Source organism: Mustela lutreola, chromosome 7 (genome assembly GCF_030435805.1).
Source record: "Mustela lutreola isolate mMusLut2 chromosome 7, mMusLut2.pri, whole genome shotgun sequence".
NCBI lineage: Eukaryota > Metazoa > Chordata > Mammalia > Carnivora > Mustelidae > Mustela > Mustela lutreola.
In genome coordinates, this window is record NC_081296.1 from 76,283,175 (window position 1) to 76,307,694 (window position 24,520).

The window sequence follows — 24,520 nt, forward strand, 5'->3', positions numbered from 1 at the left end:
GGAGAAAGAAGCAGGTTTGGGCAGAGGAAGGAGTTAAGATGCAATGCAGTCTAACAGCAGTCTCTGCTGACCCTGTGGGGAGCTCAGAAGTTAGAGTGACCCTTCAGAGTTGTCCTGAGTTGGGTCCACATGGGTGGCCAGACTCCACACTTCTGTTCTTCAGTCACTGGGTGTGGGCTGCCCAGGGAGGCATATATGGTCTCAGGCAATGTGTCACTCTGCAGCCAGGCAATGCCAAAGCATGCTGTACTCCCAGTGACTGGGGCAACAAGTCCTTTATTGAAGGGTCATCTGAATGGAGCATCCCAGGGTCCACCACACTTAACTTTTTTTGTTAACTGATATTTAAATAATTTACTAATAAAACTTGGGGAGTTTCCCCTTTTTCTTCTTAATTAAAGATATGTTTTTATAAATATATATAATATATATATTATATTTGTATTTATATATAATATATATTATATATAAAAATATATATGCTTTATATAGAATATATATAATGTATAAATATATAGGGTTATAGAAATACTGTGGGCATTTATGAATCCCTTTGAGTTTCTGCTGTTGAGCATCCTAGAGATGCTGGGGTTCATCTTAGTGGTTCCTGTAACCACTTTTGATCTGCTCATGCAAGAAAACTGCTTTTCTTCTCACAGGTTTTGCTTTTTCTAATAAAAACTTTTTTAGAAGGCTCTTTTGGTACGTGAAAGAAAAGGAGAAATCAAGATATTTTTAAAGGAACATTCCAGCAGTAAAATCCAATGAGGAGGATTAGACAGATTCCCTCTAGGCATTCTTTATTAACATTCAGATTGTCTTTCAGCTAATTTGTATTTAATAGCATTAGTTCTTGACTCAGTATGAGGTATAACCACCTGTCTTTGTTTCTGGCATAGTATAGAAAACCAAATTGATCATGATTCCAACAAACTGGAAGGGACTAATAACCAGTACAGATATTTCTGAGTTTTTCTGTTAGATTCATTTTATGATCTATCTTGTGGTACAAATTTTACAATGCTGTTTTGGACTGTGACAGGGATGCTTAAATGAGCCAAGTGCAATGAACACATAGTTCTTATATGTAAACAATAAAGGTAATCTTTGGCTGTTTCAGTCTGCACTTGGGATTATTCATAGCTGTAACTTTTGACACAACAGTAGGTGAGTCCAAATTCTAATCACTACTTATAATTCTTCAACTCAAGCATAAAGAAACATAAACTTCATGCCAGAACTCTTAATTTTTTCTTTTATAGCTCAGATCTCATTTCATTTTAATAAAAGTACAGTTATAATAGTTAAAAATGTAGCTAGTGTTCACATTAAGAAAACTTGTTGGATGGATTAAGAATGGGTTTGAATGATTTTTTAATTTTGCTTTCAACAGGATTTTATTATATAATGTCTATTCCTTCATTGGGTGATTATAGCTAAGAAACTTAAAAGTCATTTCTGATCTTTAACTCATCAGCATTAGAGGTATTTTTGAAAAGTCAGTGGAAGAAAGGAACTAATTTATAGTAGTTCTGTTTTTGGATAACTTATTCAAGCTGTAAATTGAAAATTAAGTGATCTAAAATTTTTAACTAAGTCTAGAGTTCTTTTGCCTTCAATCCTTTAGCTGGGGGGTGAGGGGACATTGGCTGAAACTAAAATAAAATCTAGGTTTTACTTCCTGACATATAGAATATGAAAGCTGTATGTATTATGTATGTATGTATGTGTTTATCTATTTATGTATTTATTTATTTGACAGAGAGAGAGGAGTGAGAGAGAGAGTGTGAGCAGGGGGTGGGGGCAGAGGCAGAGGGAGAGAATCCCAAGCAGGCTCCATCCCCAGTGCAGAGCTTGATGCAAGGCTTAATCTCACAACCCCCAGACTATGACTTGAGCTGAAATCAAGAGTCGTTGCCTAACCGACTGAGCCACCCCGGGGACCTGTGAAAGCTGTTTTTAAAAGACCATGGCAATGATGTGTTTTTTTTTTTGTTTTTTTTTTTTTTTTGCAATGATGTGTTTTAAAAAATGCCTTGAGAAAGTAACTCTTCAGCAGTTATTTAAGTTGTTTTGATTTCATTCTTACTCTTCTTAGGACAAATAGCTTGAAGCTGGAAGGTATAAAGAAATTATGGGGTAAAGAGGGTTATCTTCCCAAGAAGGAAGGCAAAACTGGGGATGAAACTGAAGCTCCGCCTGTTCCTCAAGAGAGTATAATAATGGAGAATGTAGACCAAAATATAACAAAAAAGGATCAGTGTCAAGTCCATACCCAATCTAAGGAGGAGAAAGAAAAGCAGCTGCTGGCATCTTCATTATTTGTTGGGCTAGGATCAGAAAGTACAATCAATTTGGTAAGTAGTCCATTATATTCCTCTGGGAATCTGAAACTAAACTTTTTGTTTTATACAAAACAACTGGCTCAGCAAAAGTTCTTGGCTCTCATACACATGGTGGGAAATGGCTTTCCCAGCTCCAGAGCCACCAATGACATACTTTTTATATTCCTGAAAGAGAAATTCTAATTAGTTTAGCTTGAGTCAGGTATTTTCTGTAGTCCAGTCAGCTGGGGCAAGGGTCGGGGTCCAAACAGAGTTACCCATATGACCACAGGTATTACTCCTGTGGGAGTTCTCAGTGGGAACTTCACAGTTCTCAGTGGGAAGGGGGCTTGATGAAAGTATTGGCAATAACAGTAGTTCAACAATATTGATATGTCTGTGGAAAAAGTACTTCTCAAAATCGCATTTTTAATAGCAAAAAATAGAAATCAGTTTAGATGTCTAATAGGAGAATGGATTCATAAATTATAATAGCTCAGAATATTACTTAGCCATTAAAAATGATAAATACTGTATTGTAAAATAACAAGTACATGTAATATATTAAGCAAAAAGGCAGAATATAAAGTTTTATTTATACTTTGTTTATAACTGCTAAGAAGATAAAAGTGTATTGAGACTGAAAGGAATTACACAAAATGAAAATTATACTCAGGCATTATGATCAAAAAACTTTTTATGCTGATATATTATTATCATAGTAAAAGAATGAAATATCAGAGTGAAGGGCAGGTGCTATTTTTGAGCATCTCAGAATTCCATGTAATTTTCCGTTTGGTGGACTGATGGACCTACCTGGTACAGAATTGTGGTTAGAGCCACATTTTCTTGAGTTTTACATCATTCCAGTTCTTTCATCTTCCTTCTCTCTTGGTGGAATTTTCCGTCTATCCCTATACTCTTTGCCTGTTTTCTCTTTCTTTTCTAGTTGATAGACTTGATCAACTATAGACTTGATATTCCCTACTAAGGAAAAAAAATTCAATCTAGATGTATTAATAAGTAATGTATTGAATGCTGTCTCAGCATTTGGATTTCAGCCACAAGGTGACTTATTTTGGGTCTTTACGGTGTTCTAGCTGACTGTGGTAAGGGTACCTGTGCATCCCCTGGCACCATTGGGGAGGTTCTCAGTGGTCACAGTGCACCTAGGCTTATGGAGCCCTCATCTGTGAATCCCATGGCTACTGTTGAAGCTCTCAACAAAGTGCAAAGCTTTCAGTTAAAGTCTTTCTCAAGAGAACATTCAGTGTGACAAATGATCCAGCCTTTTTTTTTTTTTTTTGCTGTGAGCTCAGTATTAGAAATATAATTAGGATGTTTTTTCATTTAAGGTATACTAGATCCTTTTTGGGTTAATTTTTTATGTAATTCTCTGTAAGGATCAAGACTCCCCCCCCATCTTTGCCTTCACTTTATTTTCATTTTTAGTTTTTTAAGTTTTTATTTAAATTCTAGTAAGTTAACCTGCAGTGTAATATTAGTTTCAGGTGTAGAATTTAGTGATTTAATAGAACATTTGGTGCTCATGACTACAAGTGCCCTCCTTAATCCCCATTATCTATTTAACTTAACCCCCCATGCCCCTTCCTTCTGGTAACCCTCAGATTGTTCTCAATAGTTAAGAGTCTGTTTCTTGGTTTTCTGTTCTTTTTTATCTTCATTTTTGAAAGTTATTTTCTCTGAAGTCTAGGTTGACTGTTCCTTTTCTTTAAACATTTTAACAAATATGTCACTCTAGTGTCTTATGGCTTTTGGAGCTTCTGATAGCAGCAGATCAGACAGTACAGAAGAAGAAAATCTTGAAGACAAAGTATTTGAAACTACCTGAAATGAAACATGGAAAAGAGAAAACAAAAAACAAATGAAAACACTCAGAGCATTAGTGACTTGAGGAGCAACACTGAACATTCTAATTCAAGTCCCACAGCTACTTGAAAGTGGAAGTCCTTTACCCACCCACTCCTTTTCATTTTTGTGTGAATAAAATTTTAGTTCTTGTTTGATGACTTCCGAATCAAAAGATAGGAGACAAACTTATCTGCTGAAAGTTGGAAGAAGTATTGGGACTTGAGTGGGTGAGAGGGTATGGAAGAGGAACTAGAATTCTGGTTAACTAGAATCTTGTGAATGATGGCCCCACGGCCACAAGAAGGCTGGAGATGTGGATTTAGAGTAGTGCCAGTCTGCTACACTGATTCTAGATAGGACTTTGGAGGGTAAGAGTGAACTGTGAGCCATCACTCCACTCTTTTTTTTTTTTTTTTAAAGATTTTATTTATTTATTTGGCAGGCAGAGGTCACAAGTAGGCATAGAGACAGGCGGAGAGAGGCGGGGAGGCAGGCCACCTGCTGAGCAGAGAGCCCATGATAGGGCTCAATCCCAGGACCCTGGGAACATGACCTGAGCCGAAGGCGGACACTTCAACCCACTGAGCCACCAAGGCGCCCCCATCACTCCACTCTTAATGTAGATTTGCAGACCATTTCCCAGGAGTCCTGGTTCAAGGAAGGCAGATTTGCCATTCCCATTTTCTGAGTCTGGAGGAAACATCACTAGTCACTGATAGAGTTCTTGCCTGCTGTGTGTGTCAGCTACTGCCAGTTAGTTCTTAAGATAAAATCAGTTTTTCTTTTCTGTTTATTGACTTGTGGGGCCATGAAATCATGGTTATTATAGACTGCCAAACCAGAGTTTGAGCCATTCCTGTATTTTAAGGTATCTTCTCTTCTACAGAACAACTCTGGAAACCCAAAAAATGGCTAGGTATCTCACTGTTTTTATTTTATTTTTTAAATGTTATTGCTTTTTATTTTTACTTTTCTTATCTTTTTAAAAGATTTTATTTATTTATTTGACAGAGAGAGCACAAGTGGGGTAGTGGTAGGTAAGGGAGAGGGAGAAACAGGCTCCCCACTAAGCAGGGAGACTGATGTGGGGCTTGATCTCAGGACCCTGGGATCATGACCTGAAGCCTTAATTGACTGAGCCACCCAGGTGCCCTATTTTTATTTTTTTAGAGAGAGTGCATGCAAGTAGTTGAGGGATACTGAGAGTGGGAGAGAATCTCAAACAGACTCTGTGCTCAGCACAGAGTGAATGCGGGGCTCAATCCCATGACCCTGAGATTATGACCTGAGCCAAAATCAAGAGTCAGATGCCCAACGAACTGAGCCACCCAGGTGCCCCTCACTGTTTTTAATTTTTGCAGTTCTCTACTCTAGCATTCCAAAACTGAGCAAATTTTCAGAATTGTTCACAAATGACTTTTTGACTTTCTTTTTTTAATTTTATGTTTTTATGAGAAATAAGACTTAGCTAATAGTTCAAAATGAGGTAGCTGTCAGAATTTTAGGGCTTAACATTTTATTCATCTCTGATTCTTTTGTTAATCTATGCATTACAGATAGAATCTTAAGTTAGTAAAGTGATGCTCATTTGAAATTACAGAAAAATGTTTAAAATTCATCACTGGTGGAATTATTATGTTTTATTTTTACAGCTAGGAAAAGCAGATACCGTATCTCACAAATTCAGAAGGAAATCAAAAGTCAAGGAATCCAAAAGTGGAGAAACAACCAGTGCTCATATGACCTGTTCTTACTTTGGTTCTTCGTCAGAAGCAACTTACGAAGATGATTATTATTTGGATACTTTGCAGGATAGAGGAGACAAAGAATTAAGTAAATTTTCTCTCAACTCTGAGCTTTTGGATTCTGAGTCACTCACAGAACTGCCCTCAGTTGAGAAACTCTCCAATTGCAAGCTCTCTTCTTCACCCTCTTTGTTCACTGATAATAATATGGAAGGTTTTCACCCTTCTCAGTCCACTGCACCCTCAGTTGCTAATGAAACCTCTTTAGCTGCTTCTTTGCTGGAAGAAACTTCTGAACACGTGCATTCAGATCTTGTGGAGGTCTGTCATAATGAAACCATATCAGTGTCTTCTTACAAAATTTGGAAAGATGATTGTTTAATCATGGTCTGGTCAGTTTCTAATAAGAGTGGTTTGGAATTGAAAAGTGCTAACTTAGAAATTGCTCCAGCAGAAAATTTCAAGGTAAGACAATGAATGGTTCCTTATTTCTGCCTTAAATGGACAATGCTTACTTAGTGTTTCTAATGTTTGATCTTCTGATGGTTTATAAATTTCTTCCATATCCTTTTCTCTTTAGTATAAAACCCCAAAGGTGTGACAGGTTTTTTTCTTTATTATTTTGAGTAGGGATAAATTATTCAAAAGAGACAAGGAAACATAAAGATTTTCCGCCTGCATTGGGGAAGGCCATAAAGATAAGCAAGTATCAATAGAGCACAGTAGTTAAAAAGGTAGGCTATTGACTCAAAATGCTTAGCTCTGAATCTTGCTTCTGCTACTTATTAGTTGTGTTACATGGTCAGGTTATGTAACTTTGAGTTTCCTCACATTTAAAATGAAGATATTAATAGTGTCTGCCTGTTACTGAGAGGAGAAAATGAATTAATATCTGTAAAATGCTTATAGCGGTAACTGACACATGGTATGTGTTACTGTGTTATTATTTTCAGTGTGTATTTTGTGATTTTTTACACTCTTTAAATGTCTCATTCATTCTTGTTATAAATAGTGAGACAAAGTTCTTAGATTAACAAAGCAGAACATCAAAGAGTAAGACTATTGAAGGATAAATATGTATATTGTCTGCTACCTTTTTCTTTCATTGATTTATTATTCTATACTGAGTGCTTGGGCACCAATTGCATTTCTTCCCAAGCTTTAAGAGATTGGCATTGTGATTTCTGGAAATATGTTTAATTATGTTATTGTATGGGTGTCCTTGGTGGAGTTATAATGAGATTTGACCAGTAGATGAGTTAGTTACTCCACAAGTTGCACTCCGTTTCTTCTGTGGGCTAAAATGTGTTGAATGGGTTATTGCCTGAACCACTGACAAGGGCAGAAGTTCCTGACTCTAGATGGGCACTAAGTTCACCAGTGGAACTTAAAAAAAAAAAAATGAGAGAGAATCCAGCCTCAAAATGGAGGTAAAATTGCTGCCCAGTCATCCCCAAGCCCCAGTCCGGCTGTTGCTGCTGCCACTGGGAAGAGGGGGCCATGATCCAAAGGAACCAGAGCAGTTGAGAAAACTGTTTTTTGGTGGTTTGAGCTTAGAAACTAGCTAATGTTAATTTAACAGAACATTTTGAAAAATGGGACATACAGATTGTGTGGTGATGAGAGACCCCCCAAACAAAAACTTGCTAGGGGTTTTGGTTTTGTGACTTACTCTCATGTTGAAGAGGTAGATGCAGCAATGTGTTCCTGACTACACAAGGTCGATGGGTGTGTAGTAGAACCAAGAGAGCTTTTTCTAGAGAGGATTCTGTAAAGCCTGGTACCCATCTAATAGTAAAGAAAATTTTTGTTGGTGGTATTAAAGAAGATACAGAAGAGTATAATTTGGGAGAGTACTTTGAAAAGTATGGCAAGATTGAAATCATAGAAGTTATGGAAGACAGAGGAGAAAAAAGAGGATTTGCTTTTTTAACTTTTGATGATCATGATACAGTTGATAAAATTGTTCAGAAATATCACACCATAATGGGCATAATTGTGAAGTGAAAAAGGCCCTTTCTAAACAAGAAGTGCAGTCATTTGGATCACAAAGACGTCATGGAGGTGGATCTGACAACTTCATGGGTCATGGAGGAAACTTTGAAGGTGGTGCTAACTTTGGCCATGGTAGAAACTTTGGTGGAAGAGGAGGTTATGGTGATTGAGGTGGTGGCAGCAGAGGCAGTTATAGAGGAGGTGATGGTGGCAACTGTGGTGGTTGTCCTGGTTATAGTAGTAGAGGAGGCTAAGGTGTTGGTGGACCAGGATATGGACACCAAAGAGGCAGAAATGGTCGTGATGATGGAGGATATGATGGTCACAATGAAGGAGGAAATTTTGGAGGTGGTAACTATGGTGGTGGTGGAAACTATAATGATTTTGGAAGTTATAGTGGACAACAGCAATCAAATTATGGACCCATGAAGGAGGGCATTTTGTTGGAATAAGCTTGGGGACTCCTGTGGTGATGGTTATGGATCTGGTGGCAGAAGTGGTGGATTTGGTAGCAAAAGGTTCTAAAAAAACAGAAGAAAAGGGCTATAGTTCTTAGCCAGGAGAGGAGCGAGGAGTTGTCAGGAAAGCTACAGGTTACTTTGGGACTGTTGTCCCAAAAGCATTAGAAGAACTGTAAAAATTTGCCACAGAAGGAATGATGATCTAAAGTCAGAAAAGTCACTAAACTTAAATAGGAAAATCTTCTTGTTCAGGACTATCATAGCCACAGTTTGCAAAAAGTGCAATTACTGATTAATGCAATGTGGTATCAATTAGATGTACATTCCTAAGGTCTTTGATCTGTTGCAGCTTTGTCTTTGTCTTACTCTTTTCATTATATCAGGTATATTGCCCTGTAAATTGTGGTAATGGTACCATGAATAAAAAATTAAGGAAATTAAAACAAAACAAAACAAAATCCAATCCAGTTGCTTGAGTTCTATCCCCATAGCTTGAGTAAGTGTGTAGATTGAGAAGATAAGACACCTGTGTGTGTGTGTGTATGTGTGTGTATACACATTTTTAACTCCCCTGGGACTTTAAAAAATAAATTTAATTTTTTAAAGATTTTATTTATCTGAGAGGAGAGAGAAAGAAAGGGAGCAGGAGCAGGGGGATGGGCAGAGAGAGAGAGAGAAGTGGACTCCTTGTTGAGCAGGGAGCCCGACCCTGGGATCATAACCCAAGCTGAAGGCAGACACTTAATTGACGGAACCTTCCAGGTGTGCCAACTCTCCTAGCTTTAAATATCTGGTGCTAGCCAGGATTGAGAACCGAAAGAGACAAGTTTAATAATTTTTATATTGTTGTTGCTATATTTTACGGAGATTTTCACTGCAATTTGTTACATATCTTTTACCTATATACTATTTCTTAATTATCTGTGCTAATGAATTTTTCTCAAAGTGAAGTCAGTCATTTTCATGATGTGGTTTATTTTCAGCATCTTACAGTAGTATGTTTTTGTATCACTTCAATAAAGTAGAAAATTGGTATTCATATAATAGTTTGTATTGATCCCTTCTTCAGTACTTTTATTATTTTTATTTACAGATCACCGAGCAACCTGGATGTTGCTTGCCCCCAACAGAAGCAGGAAGCATCAAAACCTTTCAATATAGCGTGCAGATGGAGGAACCTTTTACAGAAGGGAATCTTTCTGGTTTTATAAACTATCAGATGATGGATACCCCGTCTGTTCAGCTTGAATTTTCTGTAAACTTATCACTATTAGATTTCATTAGGTAAATATCTTCTGGAAAGTTAATTCAAGTTATTCATTCATTCAGCAAATATTTATTAGGCCTTCTCTCTGGGCAGAAACACTGTGCTAGGTGCTAGGGAGTATAATAAATATACAGTCCCTACCTTTAGGGAGTGTTCAGTCTGGGGAAGAGACATTAAACAATCACATGAATGCATATCTACTTTTGAAATGTGCTGTGAAGAGAAAGTAAATGGTACGAAGAACAATTATAATATGGGACCTGATTTAGGCTGGGGTTGATTAGTAATCTTGGAAAACCTCTGAGAGAAAGTAACATTAAAGTAATGTTTAAGCTGAAATAATTTCAGAGATTCTGCCTTGCTTTTTTAAAAAAAACGCTTTTAAAGTTTCTCTCATTTATATTTCATTGATTTGAATAATTATTTCATAAAATCTGTTTACTAAGCTTTAGAGATCTATAAGAAAATTACTCAAGGTTAGAGATACTGTCAGTATTTAGCATTATACTAGACACTATGCAGTATTACCAGAATAATTGAAGATAACTTCTTCATTCTTCTGCTTTCATTTGGTTTTATAGATATATTTTACTGTTTTTTTTTTTTTTCCTTAAAGATTTTTATTTATTTGTCAGAGAGAGAGAGAGAGAGAAAGCGCACAAGTAGGGGGAGCAATAGGCAGAGGGAGGGAGAAGCAGGCTCTTCACCAAGGAAGGAGCCTGATGTGGGACTCGATTCCAGGACCCCGGGATTATGACCTGAGCCAAAGGCAGCTGCATAACCAACTGAGCCACCCAGTCCCTATATTTTACTGTATTCAAGCATTTTTTAAATTGAAGTTGCCTGAACCAAGATTGCAGAATGCCAATGATTATCTATAAAATTTTTTTAACCTTTACCCATTCATTTGTGTTACACTGCTATAATTTTTACCTACCCTTTAAAATCTTTTTTTTTTTCTTAAAGATTTTATTTATTTGTCAGAGAGCGAGCGAGAGCGAGCACAGGCAGACAGAGTGGAAGGCAGAGTCAGAGGGAGAAGCAGGCTCCCTGCGGAGCAAGGAGCCCGATGTGGGACTCGATCCCAGGACGCTGGGATTATGACCTGAGCTGAAGGCAGCTGCTTAACCAACTAGCCACCCAGGCGTCCCCCCTTTAAAATCTTTAGTAAAAACATGTCTGTCACTCTTTCAAAGAATATATTTCTGCTTATGGTGCTGTATAAGATAGAATCCAGCCTTCTAAAAACTTATATTCTCTGACTAAAGGTGTATCCCATGGTGAGCATTAGTGACCTGAAAAAGTATAATATATACAATAAACAGTTCTTCAGTGTGTATTAATAAAATCCTATGTATCTTTAAAAAATATTTTTCCTAATTATAAAATAAGTGTGCAATTATTATAAAAATTGAAATGCTATAGAAAAATATAAGTAGAATTTGAAAGTTCCTTAAAATTCTACCCCCAGTGACCCAGTGTTCACTATTTGATCTTCAGTCTCATGAATCGTTTTTTTTTTTTTAAAGATTTTATTTATTTGACAGACGGAGATCACAGGTAGGCAGAGAAGCAGGCAGAGAGAGAGGAGGAAGCAGGCTCCCTGCTGAGCAGAGAGCCTGATGCAGGCTTGATCCCAGGACTCTGGGATGGTGACCTGAGCCTAAGGCAGAGGCTTGAACCACTGAGCCACCAAGGCGCCCCTCATGAACCATTTCCAAAAATACATTTATTAAAATTCTTTCCTTGGTCTAATTTACATAAGGTGCCAGATCCTTGTATTCATCCTCTTGTACACGACGTTGATAGTGTCTTACTATCCCCAAATCCAAAGTATACATGAAAGTTTTATGTTTAAATGATTCATGAAATTACTTGGTAAAATTTTACTGAAATTACTAATACTTAGAGCTGAGTGATTTATTGAAAAGACATCTACATTTAATAACATCTTTTTTCAGTATTTTCATCAGTTTGGAGGATGATAAACATTCTAGTCCTAGTTAATTTAAAACATAAATTTTGCAGGACCCCGGTTTATAAAGATTGTATTCTATTCCCATGAGTTATTTGATATGTATTTGTTTGTTTAGAATTATTTCATTCTTCTGGACATAAATCTAATTTTAAAAATTGTTTTCAGGCCATTGAAAATTTCAACTGAAAACTTCGGCAAACTCTGGTTATCCTTTGCAAATGATGTGAAGCAAAATGTTAAAGTGTCAGAATCTCAAGCTGCTCTGCCTTCTGCCCTAAAGACTCTGCAACAGAAACTAAGACTTCATGTTGTTGAGATTATAGGTTCGTAGAGTTACAAAAAGGCAATCTTACGTTTATAGGGGCTTGCTCACAGTCAGAACACAAATCAGCTTCTATGAGTATCTGATTTTCTAGAGCTGTATTTCCTGTTATGAGTACCTTTCAAATGAGTGTGTTGTTCAGACATTATTAAGTAATTTTTTGTGTGTGGTAAATTACACATGATGAAAGTTTCCATTTTAATCAATTCTAAGTGTACAGTTCTTTGGCATTAAGTACATTCATGTTGTTGTACAACCATGGCCACCATCACTTCCAGAACTTCTTCCTCTTTTAGCTAAAACTCTGTGCCTTTTAAACACTAACTCATTCCCCACCCTCTCTACCTCCTGGCAACCACCATTCTTATTTCTGTCTCTATGAATTCAACTATTCAAGGTATCTCATATAAGCAGAATCATGCAATATTTGTCCTTTTGTGACTGGCTTATTTCATTAACCTGTCTTCAAGGTTCATTCATGTAGCATGTGTCAAAACTTCTTTCCTTTTTAAGCCTGGACACTATTTACTATTCACATATGAATGTACCACATTTTGTTTGTCCCTTCATCTGTTGATGGACACTTCCCCCTTTTGGCTATTAGATATAATGCTGCTGTGAATGTGAGTGTGCAGATAATCTGTGTTCAAGTCTCTGCTTTCAGTTCTTTTGGTTATATAATTTTATATTTAGTTTTTGAAGAAACTGCCATATCATTTTCCACAGCATCTGTACCATTTACATTACCATCAGCAGTACATAGAGGTTCCAATTTCTCCACATCCTCACCAGCGGTTGTTATACATACATATGAGTATGTGTGTGTGTGTATGATATATATATATATTCATACATATATATGAGTAGGAATGCATTTCTGTACTGTTCAGTGATGTTGAATGTCTTTTCACATGCCTGTAGGCCATTTATATACCTTCTTTGGAGAAATGTCTACTTAAGTCCCTTTGTCTTAAAGAATTTTTAATTTTTGTTTTGTTGTAGGCAATGAAGGGCTTTTGGCCTGTCAGCTGCTCCCATCCATCCCCTGCTTGCTGCATTTTCGAGTTCATGGTGACGTATTAGCCCTGTGGTTTAGATCCTCCTGCTCTCCTCTTCCTGACTATTTACTGTATCAGTGTCAGAAGGTGATGGAGGGATCCTAGCAGAAGCTCTGCTTCTATTTTACTCCATCAGAATAAATGGTTTACACAGATAAACGTACTTACCAAAGTAAAAAGAACTCTTGGTACTTCTAATGAAAATGGGGCTTATTATACGCTAATGAATCCTGATCAAGAAAGATCCCCAAGGAACTGTATCCTTAACCTTTTACTCAGGATTGTACAGTACGTTTGGGTCCCAAAAAAGTGACCTAAACTAATGTTATAAATTGCTAATGATTTATATGTCACTTAGTGTAGAGGGATGAAAATATTTATTTTGTTATAAATAATTTTATAGCAAATTTCCTCTAGTGCTAGCTGATTTGTAGTAAAGCCAAGTCTCAGTTTTCTGCACTAATGGAGGGGAGACAGACATGGCATTGATAATCCCAAACCTAATTCATATTTGGCTTTGGAATGCAGTAAGCTTTTTGATAGGCAGGTCATTACTTTCAATTATGTTTTGCTTAAATCAGTACTGAACTAAGTTGGCACAGCACACACTGACAGTTCAGGAGATCCATGAGCATGCTGGATATTGGGGGGATTCAATCTGTGATATAGTTTTTATTGTAGATAACTCATTACACATACTTGCAGCTAATTTGGCTACAAAATTTGTTTATTTTCCCACTTGCATTTATTTTTAAAATTCAAAGTGAATCACTGTATTCTTATTTTAAAAACCCATAGCCATTTACAAAATATTGTCATGTGGAAGCACAACCTATAAGAGCACACAGTACTAAAACAAACAGATATAAAAGGACATTTTAGTTATGGTGAATATCTTAGTGTCCATTTAGGTCCATTTAGGTCCTTTTGACAAGCTGAATTTTGTGAGTACAAATGGGAAAGTCATCTTTACTGGCTTTACTAGTACTCAGTGGATAGAACCAAAGCAGTGACTGCTTAAGTATACCAGACAGGTTCTTCAGTAAAATATATCATTTTTTTGTTGTTAGTTGTGCCTTTATGGCATCTCTCAGAACTCTTATCAGTAAAAGAGGTTAAGCCTACTATGAATGATGGACCACAATCTTGAGATTGTACATTAAAGTTAAAAACTGAAATAGTAAGTATTTTATAAAATCTTATGGTGCTGTGGAAAATATTTATTATTTCACTTTTTCTGACACTTCACCATGGACACTATTCTGGTAATATAATTTTAAGTCCTTGCAGTTAATTCTCTGGTTAGTTGGTATTGTTTGTCACACAGGTGTGGAGTTCGGTTTAAATTATCTCACTAATCATAACTGATACAGATACTAAGGGGATTCCCCAGAGCTGATAGATTTCAATAGTTTTTTATGTCTAGTGTTTTTCTCCCTAAAAACTCAAGTGCTATTTTAAAAAATTAATGTTAAAGTTATTTGTTTTAAAAAAGGTAGCACCTTGTTAATTTTATGCTTTTAAAAACATGTAGTGAAACCTTGCTGCAAGAGCAATGATAAATGACTGGAATTTCCTGTCTAGGTTTCTCCTTCTGAGTAGAATATCAGATTCATCTTCAGGTTCCCAGCAGTGTTGTAGTGAAGGGTATGAGCTCTCTCTGGGTGTAGTGGACACTGGGGGCTAAACTTATAGCTTCTTTATTTCTACCTCTGTCACCAACACCCCCCTAATTCTGCTCTTACTCTGACAAAGAAATAAGATGTATCCTCTCACTTTGTAGAGGAGAGTAGTGTATGGCAAAGGAGGTGCTCTAATTTTTTTGTGTCCTTACTTCTGTGTGTTTGTGTGATCATGAAGGCTGGGTTGAGTATGGAGCAGTGGGTGTAAGGTGTCCAGCAAGCAGATGGACAACCACCTGGGAGAGATTACAATGAACTATAGTGCTGTTTGGCTGCAAGATTGTTCAGGGGTGGCAGCGGCAGTTGTTGTGAAAGACATGGCTTGGCCAGCAGAGCTGTCTAATGGTGGGACATGTGTAGGTTAGGGTGGGGACGTTGTTTTGGCCTGCCACGGGGAACTTCGTGCCACTTTTGTTCTTTCTGAACTCACTAAATGGAAAATAGGGTGTCAGAGTTTCCGCTGAAGTGATTAGTAGAATGTTTACAATGTTTATATTTTTATGGTTTTAAAAACAACAACAACAACAACAACAACAACAAAAGAGTAAATTGTAAAGAACTTCAGAGCAGTATATATTTTGCCTAGATTAATTCAGTGTTTTAAATTCTAAATCAGGCATCACCAACCTTTTTTGCATTGCAGGAGCTGTGACTCTAAAGTAGGGAGAATGAGTTTTGTGGGTAGACAATCTCTTTACCGTACAGTCGCAGTTTAGTCATGTGAGGGGGCAACGTTTGGAGTAAGAGCTCTGGTGGGGACTGTCAGCTGTGTGAGAAGGCCGGTGATGGCAAGCATGAACCTGGAGGTGAATGCAGGGCAGACAGGCTCCCATCAGAGTAGTCCCTGTGGGGGCGAGCAGATTAGGCTCAGGGGAACGTGGGCCCCGAGTGAGGGTCCTTCTGAAGATACCACAGATGGAAGCAGCGCAGTCCTCACGCGCTCATGTGCCAAGCTTGCCGAGCGCAGCATGTGCCCTGCGGAGCTGCAGCGTTTTAGGCAGTGACCGGCTAGCCTCTACCAAAACAGTTGTGCTGAAAATGCAGTATTGTATTTTTTCTTCTCTTTTATTTCATGTCCGTAATATTGTACAATATTGAGCTCTTTGTCTTTTTTATGGATAAATGTGTTCTTTGTCTCATAATTGTAAGCCACTGAAAGTGCACTGAACCTATTCACATGTCTTTAAGGTGTTTTGCTGTGTAAAATTTTAGGAGAGGAAAAATGCAAGTGAGAATGACAGCCTAGCAGGCATTAATTACCTTATTTTGGAGTTGAATTCTGTAATTGCAAAAAAATTCAGTTAAACGTGTAATAAATACAAAATAATCTATACTGTTCTTTGGTCTGTGTGTTTTTTATTGTCTAAACAGCTGAGTAACCAGTAAATCCTACTCAGTGATTTGATGGGGTTGGTGAAACAGAACAGGCACAACTGGAATAGGATGAAAAGAGTAATTTACTCATAATGGTCTCGAAGAATGTGGTCTAATTGGTTAAAAGTAAAGATACTGCTGTTTCTGTGTGGTGTTCAAAGAGAACTTTGTGGGCTTCAGACAGGTTAGAGTGTGGATTGATCCTCAGGTGCATGTCCATATCCTCTGTAGCCTGACCAGAGCATTCAAAGCAGTGTTCTATTATTCCTTCTCCCTAAAGCCACCAGAAGATGCAAGAAACACAGTAATTCAGTTGGTGACTTAGTGACCGAAGACTCTGAGTCTCCTGGCCATTTCTGCATGTGTATCCTAAAACACAAAGCTAGATAAAAAATGGCATTAAATCTCACCGATTTGTGCCTACCATTGGCTATAATGGATAGCAGACAAATTCTGAGATTTGCAGCCCCATCTTTAGGGCACAGAAGGTAAAATGCACCACACCTGCTGTAGTAGTTGAAGGGCCTCGTGAAGGGAGGGCGGGCTGTTGCCAAATGGGCCAGGATTCATGATTGTATGAAAGCTACTTGTTTATTTGTGTGCATAATGAGACTATGAACTTTTTATGATTAAGGACCATGTAAATGTTTTATGTTCCTTTTGCCTGATACATAATAGGCACTCAGTGTTAGGGGCTCAGCTTACTGAATGAATGACTTGTCCCCTCAAAATAAGTAATCTGAGACCAGGTAATATCCAGGGATTGATTTTAGCAATCCCATGGCTCTCTGAAAAATAAAGCAAAGTGATCTGACCTAGTTTATAGATACAGGTCAGCAGAAAGGGGTTCTGGTGAAACTAGCTTGTGCCAATTTCTACCAGGTGGGAGAGAGGAAGCATGAGTGCTTGATAGGACCTTTACCGACCTGAAAGCTAAGTCCTATGAGAAGGCGCCATGCCATTTAAGAAATCTCTCTGCAAATACAGTGTGATTACAGATACTATGACTTGGAGGAGCACGTTTCTGCATTATAGCAGATGTCCATGATGTTGTACTGATCTAAAAGAACTTGTTCTAGGACAGAAAACAGTAGGCATTTGATGAGTGAAGCTTAAGATAGGTAGCTAATGAATATGATAAGGGAGATTTACCAGCTAAGTTAGCATTGCCTGTTTTTTAGAAGAGTGACCACTGTGATAATGGTATGTGGGGGGCAACCATACATTAACAAGGCCAACAGCATCAGGAAAGTTAGGAAGTACAGGTCTTCTGAATAAGCAGCAGGAAACAGGAAACAGAATTACTTAAAAGGAAATGTGTTATCCTATGCATCACCTGGGAAACTTTATGGTGGGTGCCTGCATCCAAGATAGGAAGGTACCCAAAAGATGGGTCTAGAGAACCCTGAGAACTTAAAGATCGTGGCCTGGATTCAGGGAAGACAGACCTGGGCAGGGGGAAAATATGAATGATGTCAAATAGCCATGAATTTCCTGGAGCATCTGTAATGCTCAAAATATAGTGAGTTCTTTTGCAGCTAGATTGTGGGCTTCTTTCCAAGAAAGGAATCAATTTTCTTTAGTTATTTTAAACTGTTTTCCTAAGTGGATGAGTACTTTTCATTCTTCAGAACATACTGTTGAGGCCACTAAACAGCTGACCTTAAGAAGTTCTTCCCTGATGCAGTCTGGCAGGACATGTGCCAAATGGGCAGACTAGAGCCCAGAGATTTTTTGGTATTTCAGTGAAGGAAAAGTACTTGGAAATCTGTTTGATTGCACGTCTCCATCCCTTACATTGTGTGAAAAGCAGAAAGGAACAGAGGTGAGGTGTGATATATTCTTAGGGGGAGGGGGTTGGTCTGAATTGCTACTATATAATTTAATGAAGTTGAGGGAAAAACCAAAGAGTGGGGCAAGCTGGTCTGCACTGATAACCAAGGTATAAGACCTGATAGATCAAGGTTAAGAATTTATTTTTTCATTTTAGTTGACTAATAGTGGCTCGAGTTAAGTAGAAGAGTTATTATGAGCTATGGGAAAAATGAAATGATTTGGACCCAAATATTGGGCCAATCTTCATCTACACAGGCTTCACAAGGAGCCTTTTTTGAGCAGACCTGATTTTATGCTAATGGACTGACTTAGAGTGGCTTTGACAGAGCCACTGGATGGCATTGGTTATCAGAAAGACCTAAGTGATTAGAGGGTTTCACAGGGGCAAAAGTTCCCGTGCTCAGTACCCTTTTCAGGCCTTGCCCTTTGTACGTCGTCATCTGGCAGTTCTTGAAATGTGGCCAGTCAGAATTGAGATGTGTTTGAAGTATAAACATTGGATTTCAAAGATGTAGTGCAAAAGTAAAATAATTTTTATATTAAGGATATTGAAATAGTATTTTAAATATATTAGACTAAAAGTATGTTATCAAAATTAATTTCACAGGTTTCTTTTTATTTTTAATGTGGTAGTAGAAAGCTTAAACTCCGTAAGTGATTGCATTATATTTCTATTAGTGCCATCTTGGATCTAAGTTTCAACCAAGATTCTGATTTACAGCCCTATAGAGGTCAAATCTAGAAAAAAACAATCAGTGATTATTTTTTCCCTTCCTTGCTCTAATCTTGATATTAAATCCATTCTTAAACTTTAAAGGCAATTCAGAGAGAATTGAAGTTTTGTTCTGGTGCAGTTAAGTTGCTTGGAATCAATTTGATCCTTCCAGCACCTGCCTTTAAGTTTTCTTAGGCTGAGTCCAGAGCAGTCTTTAGGGTTAACACTATTAAGATAACACCTTTCTGAAGATACTACCTCTATCTCATGGGGGCACTTTGGCTGGTGGAAACAAAACTATTACATCCCAAATTCTAGCCATCCTGGCCTCCCTGATCTCTTTGGACTTTTCCTTCCCGATCCTGTGCCCTGATCCTGAAGCTGCTTCCAGGCAGTTAGCTGGGATAATCATTTTTGTTTTTGTTTCCCTTCTTTCAGAGAAATCAAGAGTGATGCACTGGGTGTTTTCCAGTGTCTGAAGATCATGGTTTCATGTAATCTCTACAGTTTCCCAGTTGTTGAAGGCAGGAGGGTAAATCTAGTCCTTTTTACTCATGGTCGGAAGAGGTAGTTCCCTAATTAGGTTTTAATTTCATGAAGGACACATTCCTATCTTGGGCATTCCTGAGTCACTTGATCAAATTCAGTATAGAATTTGAAAGGAAGAGGCATATTTTACTCTGTGTGGACATAGAACTGGAACACTCTGTATGTTTTAGATTTGGCCAGGTTATTAAAAATAATGTACTGGGGCGCTTGGGTGGCTCAGTCAATTGAGCGCCTGACTCTTGGTTTTGGCTCAGGCTATGATCTCAGGGTCATAAGAGAGAGCCCTGTGTCGGGCTCCATACTCAGTGCAGTCTGTTTGTTCCTCTCTTCCCGTCTGCCATACCACCCCCAAATAAATAAAGAAGTTCTTTTTTTTTTTTAAGATTTTATTTCTTTATTTGACAGAGACACTAGGAGAGGGAGCATAAGCACTGGGAGAGGGAAGCTTCCCACCGAGCAGGGAGCCTGATGCAGGGCTCCATCCCAGGACCCTGGGATCATGACCTGAGCCGAAGGCAGATGCATAATGATTGCACCACCCAGGTGCCCCTAAATAAAATCTTTTTTTAAAAAAAGATATTGTGCCTACAATTGGGGGATGCAATTAGCATTGAAAGGAAGAGCTCCCTTATTATGGCAGTTAAGCATTGGTTAAGAAAGCAGAATGGAGTAGAAGAGGACTCCTGAAATCTTCCCATCAGTGTGAAGCCTCTGAAGACTTGTGTCCACCGACAATGCCAGACAGGCCAGAAGGGCACAAGCCTTAGCCTCTGCCTGGAGCAGCCCCAGGCTAAGAGTGCTGTGGTAGGACAGCCTGAATCCAGCTCTCCCCAGCACTGGGAGTGGTTATTGGTAGTGTTCTTTGTGGGAGAATACTGTGGACTCTGAACTGCTAATTTCTCTGTGCATAATAGAAGGGTATTTTGGGGAGGGAGAGGAGGGGAAGAGGGTTGTTGTTTCTTTTCTTTCTTTCTTTCTTTCTTTCTTTTTTTTTTTTTTTTTTTTTGAGGTTTGTTGTTTCTTAAAGTTTCCTTCCATGAACATTGAACTTATTAATGAAAATGTCAGCTCGTGGGCTCTCCAACAGAGTTACCTTTCCCAGCCTCTTCCTTGGATTTCAAGGGCCTAAGTCAGTAAAGCAGGGTATCTCTCAGGAGTTGTCCCTGTAATGCCATGTATCTTCTTAGTACTGGCATTTTTCTTTGTTAGGGGTGTGCGTGTGTGTGTGTGTGTGTGTGTGTGTGTGTGTGTATTTTTAATGAAGTGATTCTCTACTAAATTATTTCTTGGTTTAAGAAGTACTATTATTTGGGGCGCCTGGGTGGCTCAGTGGGTTAAGCCACTGCCTTCGGCTCTGGTCGTGGTCCCGCATCGGGCTCTCTGCTCAGCGGGGAGCCTGCTTCCCTCTCTCTCTCTCTCTCTCTCTGCCTGCCTCTCCATCTACTTGTGATCTCTCTCTGTCAAATAAATAAAATCTTAAAAAAAAAAAGAAGTACTATTCTTTGTCTGAGTTTCTATTGAAGTTCTTTTGTCAAAGTCATTGCAGGTGGGTCCTTTGTGCACAGAAGATCAAGAGTGGCACCTGCTATCACATTTCTAAGCTCAGGACAGACGCTGCCATCTATCACATCCCTCCTGCTTCTGGACTCAAGCCTCAGCTTCAGAATCCTTCCTACCATAGCCCTTCAGTCATCCACCTCTTAAGTAGTTGGTAATCTAAGTTGCAACTCAAAATGAAGCTTATTTGTCCTGTCTTAAGTAGTATGTAATTAGTTTATAGCAACCTCTTTCTAATTAGGGGCTTCCCAACTAGTAGACTGCAAGGAGCTCTCTGCCTTCCAGCTTCATCTGACATAATACCTCCTGTCCACAGTGACTCTCTACTCCTAATCAAATCTAAAAGGCCTCCAAGGAAAAGTAATTTGCCATCACAACAAGGTAACATTTATTGAGTGCCACTGGGTCAGAAACTGTTCCAAACACTGTTATGTGCTTAATCTGCCCAACTGCGGTATTTTCCTGTTGATGAAGAAACTGAAGCTCAGGGAGCTAAAGTGATTTGCCTGAGGTCACACAGACACCTAGCAGAAGAGTTAGGACTATACGGATTTTATATTCGTCCTTGAAGTCCTCTGCCCATTTTCTTCTTTCTTTTTTTTTTTCTTTTCTTCTTCCCTACCTTGTGGCTTTGGTGAGAGGCAGCTGGCCCTTTGGGAGTTCTGCCAATTAGAGGGTGCCATAACTTCTGTGAGCAGACTGATGGGGGATTTTCTTTTCTGACTAGAGAGAGACATATTTTGTTTTCTTTTCTTGGTTATTTAAAGATTTGAAGCCACTGTGAATGCTGAAAGTCCAGCTAGTCTAAAGAAAACAGAGAAATTACAGTAATTTGTTTTTATTTTAGTTTGACAGTTGGGTCAGGAAATTAAATAATGCTGTGATTATTTAAATATTTAAATAATGTGTGATTATTTAATTTAAGCAGGTAATTATAAAGCCGGGGGAAACTATTTTCAACAAGTTAACCATTGATGATCGATGATTCACCATTTTTATTGTTTTGTATTGGAAAACAATCATCACCAAAGATGAGCGATAAGCAAATTAATCCAGCATGCATATACAGATACACGCAGAGGTATATGTATAATTATTTAGTGAAATAAACATGTTTGAAATTATTATTATTATTATTTTTTTATTTGACAGACAGAGATTACAAGTAGGCAGAGAGGCAGGCGGAGAGAGAGAGGAGGAAGCAGGCTCCCTGCTGAGCAGAGAGCCTGATGCGGGCCTCGATCCCAGGACCCTGACTGAGATCATGACCTGAGCCGAAGGCAGAGGCTTAACCCACTGAGCCACCCAGGCGCCCATGTTTGAAATTCTTGACCATTTTATCTATATATGTTAAAGATCTTTTTTAAATTAATGAATTATTTCAGCCACATAATTTTTTTTTTTTTTTTTTTTTTTTTTTTGTTAGAGAGAAAGGGCATGTGCTTCCCAGCAGTGAGGAGGAGCAGAGGGAGAGAGAGAATTGTAAGTAGGCTCCATGCCCAATCTGGAGCCCCACTTGGGGTTTGATCTCATGACCCTGAAATTATGACTTGAGCTCAAATCAACAGTCCAACTGAAGCACCCAGGTACCCCCCAGCACATCAACTTTTGAGGTGGTACCTCTGAGCATAGTTTCTCAGCAAGTGTGCCTGGGTCACTCCCAGCAGGATGTAGTGGAGAATTATCAGACCACCCGTTCCTGACTACAGTGCTGGGAGCAAGCCCACGTCTCCAGGGCCAGAGCTCAGGGGGTGTGAGTCTGGGGCATGAGGATGAGCCAGCTGACTGAAGCTCAGTTTGAGGCGTTATGGAAAAGTCCAGAAAAGTGTGGCTGCCAGTCCCAGAGGCCCAGAGAGGAGATGGGGCAAGCCCAGTCCTGATGCCAGGCTTCCCCCAGTTTTCCCCAGACCCCATGCTAGAACACAGAGGGGACTGGGTGCAGGAACAGAGCACAGAACTGACAAAAAGTGATCATTTTTCCTCTTTCCCTGATTTCTTTCATCAGTTGAGCACCTTTCAAAGGTCAGTCATGATGCTAAGTCCTGGGGAATGAGATTGGGTTCTTGCCCTTCGGGAGTTCTTCATTTGGAGGAACTATCTGGATGGCAGAGTGCGGCAAGCGTGGGGACACAGATGTCTGCAGGAGTCCCACAAGCTGTTCGGAAGGGACCTTCTCCCCAGTAAGGGTGTGAAGTGTCTTGGTTCCTCAGGCTACAAAGGAACTATTACTTATTACTCTCTCTTTTTTTTTTTTTTTTAAGATTTTGTTTATTTGACAGACAGAGATTACAAGTAGGCAGAGAGGCAATGAGAGAGAGGAGGAAGCAGGCTCCCTGCTGAGCAGAGAGCCTGATGCGGGGCTCGATCCCAGGACCCTGGGATCATGACCTGGGCCAAAGGCAGAGGCTTTAGCCCACTGAGCCACCCAGGCGTCCCTTACTTATTACTTTTGATTATTTCTTTCTATAAATTCCACTATGGAATTTATAGTGGAAACTAAGTTATTTTTGAAAGTGAATGAGAGCTTTATATAGAATTTAAAATTACAAAATTTTTTGAAATCTTCATTGATCAACAAATTGGCTTATTAGTGATTAATAAAATAGATAAATAAAAAGCTGTTTCTAACAAATTTTTGGAAAGCATAACTATTTGCATTAAAACAAAAATTAATGTCTTTATATATAATCATTTAAAAGATAAGCAGAGTTATTTTACTTGTAACATAGTCACATTTCTTAGCTATTTTTGTCCTCAAAACCTCAGCATCTATTCTGTCCAAAAAACAGAGGTGTTTTTCTGAAGAATGCATTAGAAGATATATCTGACTAATTTTCTTAAAATTTTCTGCAGTCCTCTTCAGAGTTGCATTTTGCAATTACTAAGTTTGACATTGTTGATATTATTCTGTGAAGACTGTAGTATATTCCTTTGATGTTGGCCTTTTTAAATTGAGATATAATTCACATAACATAAAGCCCTTCATTTTAAAGTGTACAAGTCAGTATTTTTTTGTATATTAACTATATTGTACAGTTATTATCACTATATAATTTCCATCAACCCAAAAGGAAACCCTGTGTCTATTAGGAGTTAACCCCAATTTCCCCTCTCCCCAGCTTCTGGAATCCACTAATGTTCTTTCTCCGTCTATGGATTTACCACTTCTGGACATTTTTTTAAAATGGCATCATACTATACGTGGCCTTTGTGTCTCTGGCTTCTTTCACTTAGCATAATGTATTCAAGGTTTGTTCATATTGTAGCATTTAACAATACTTAGTTCTTTTCCTGGCCAGATAGTATTCCTTTGTATGGGTGTGCCACATTTTGTTTATCCTCTTCAGTTGGTGGACATTTGGATTGTTTCCACTTTTTGGCAATTATGTTTCATTTGATTTTGATTTTGATTTTTTTTTTTTGAGAGAGCGGGCACGAGTAGGGGATGGTGATGGGCAGAGGGAGAAGGTGAGAGAGAATCTTAAGTAGGCTCCATGCCCAACACAGAGCCTATCTCAGGGCTCAATCTCATGACCCTGAGATCATGACTTGAGCCAAAATCAGGAGTTGGAGGCTTAACTGACTGAGCCACTAGGTGCCCCACATTTTGGCTGTTATGCTACTATGAACATCAGTGTGCAGACTTTTATGAGTATATGTTTTCAGTTCTCCTGGGTGTATATCAAAGAATGGAATTGCTGGGTCATATGGTATCCATGTTGGAGTTTAAAGGGAACTACCACACAGTGGTCACACCATTTTACATTCCCATCAGCATGTGTGAG

General features: G+C 38.5%; 1 protein-coding gene and 1 pseudogene across 2 annotated transcripts in view; both read left to right on the plus strand.

Annotated features, from left to right (window-relative positions):
* The window catches only part of AP4E1 (adaptor related protein complex 4 subunit epsilon 1), a 61,153-nt gene extending 45,118 nt beyond the window's left edge, over positions 1-16,035 (plus strand). The window contains exons 18-22 of one of the 2 annotated variants that reach the window (XM_059181538.1): positions 2,099-2,357; positions 5,849-6,406; positions 9,491-9,681; positions 11,808-11,965; positions 12,967-16,035. In XM_059181538.1, coding sequence (XP_059037521.1) covers positions 2,099-2,357; positions 5,849-6,406; positions 9,491-9,681; positions 11,808-11,965; positions 12,967-13,127 — 1,327 coding nt within the window. In that variant the 3' untranslated portion in view covers positions 13,128-16,035. Of the gene's footprint in view, positions 1-2,098; positions 2,358-5,848; positions 6,407-6,571; positions 6,676-9,490; positions 9,682-11,807; positions 11,966-12,966 lie in introns of those variants that run through there. The other variant, XR_009355573.1, reaches the window with a different exon arrangement.
* LOC131836282 (heterogeneous nuclear ribonucleoprotein A3-like) lies at positions 6,708-9,483 on the plus strand (annotated as a pseudogene).
* Positions 16,036-24,520: the final 8,485 nt, after the last annotated feature.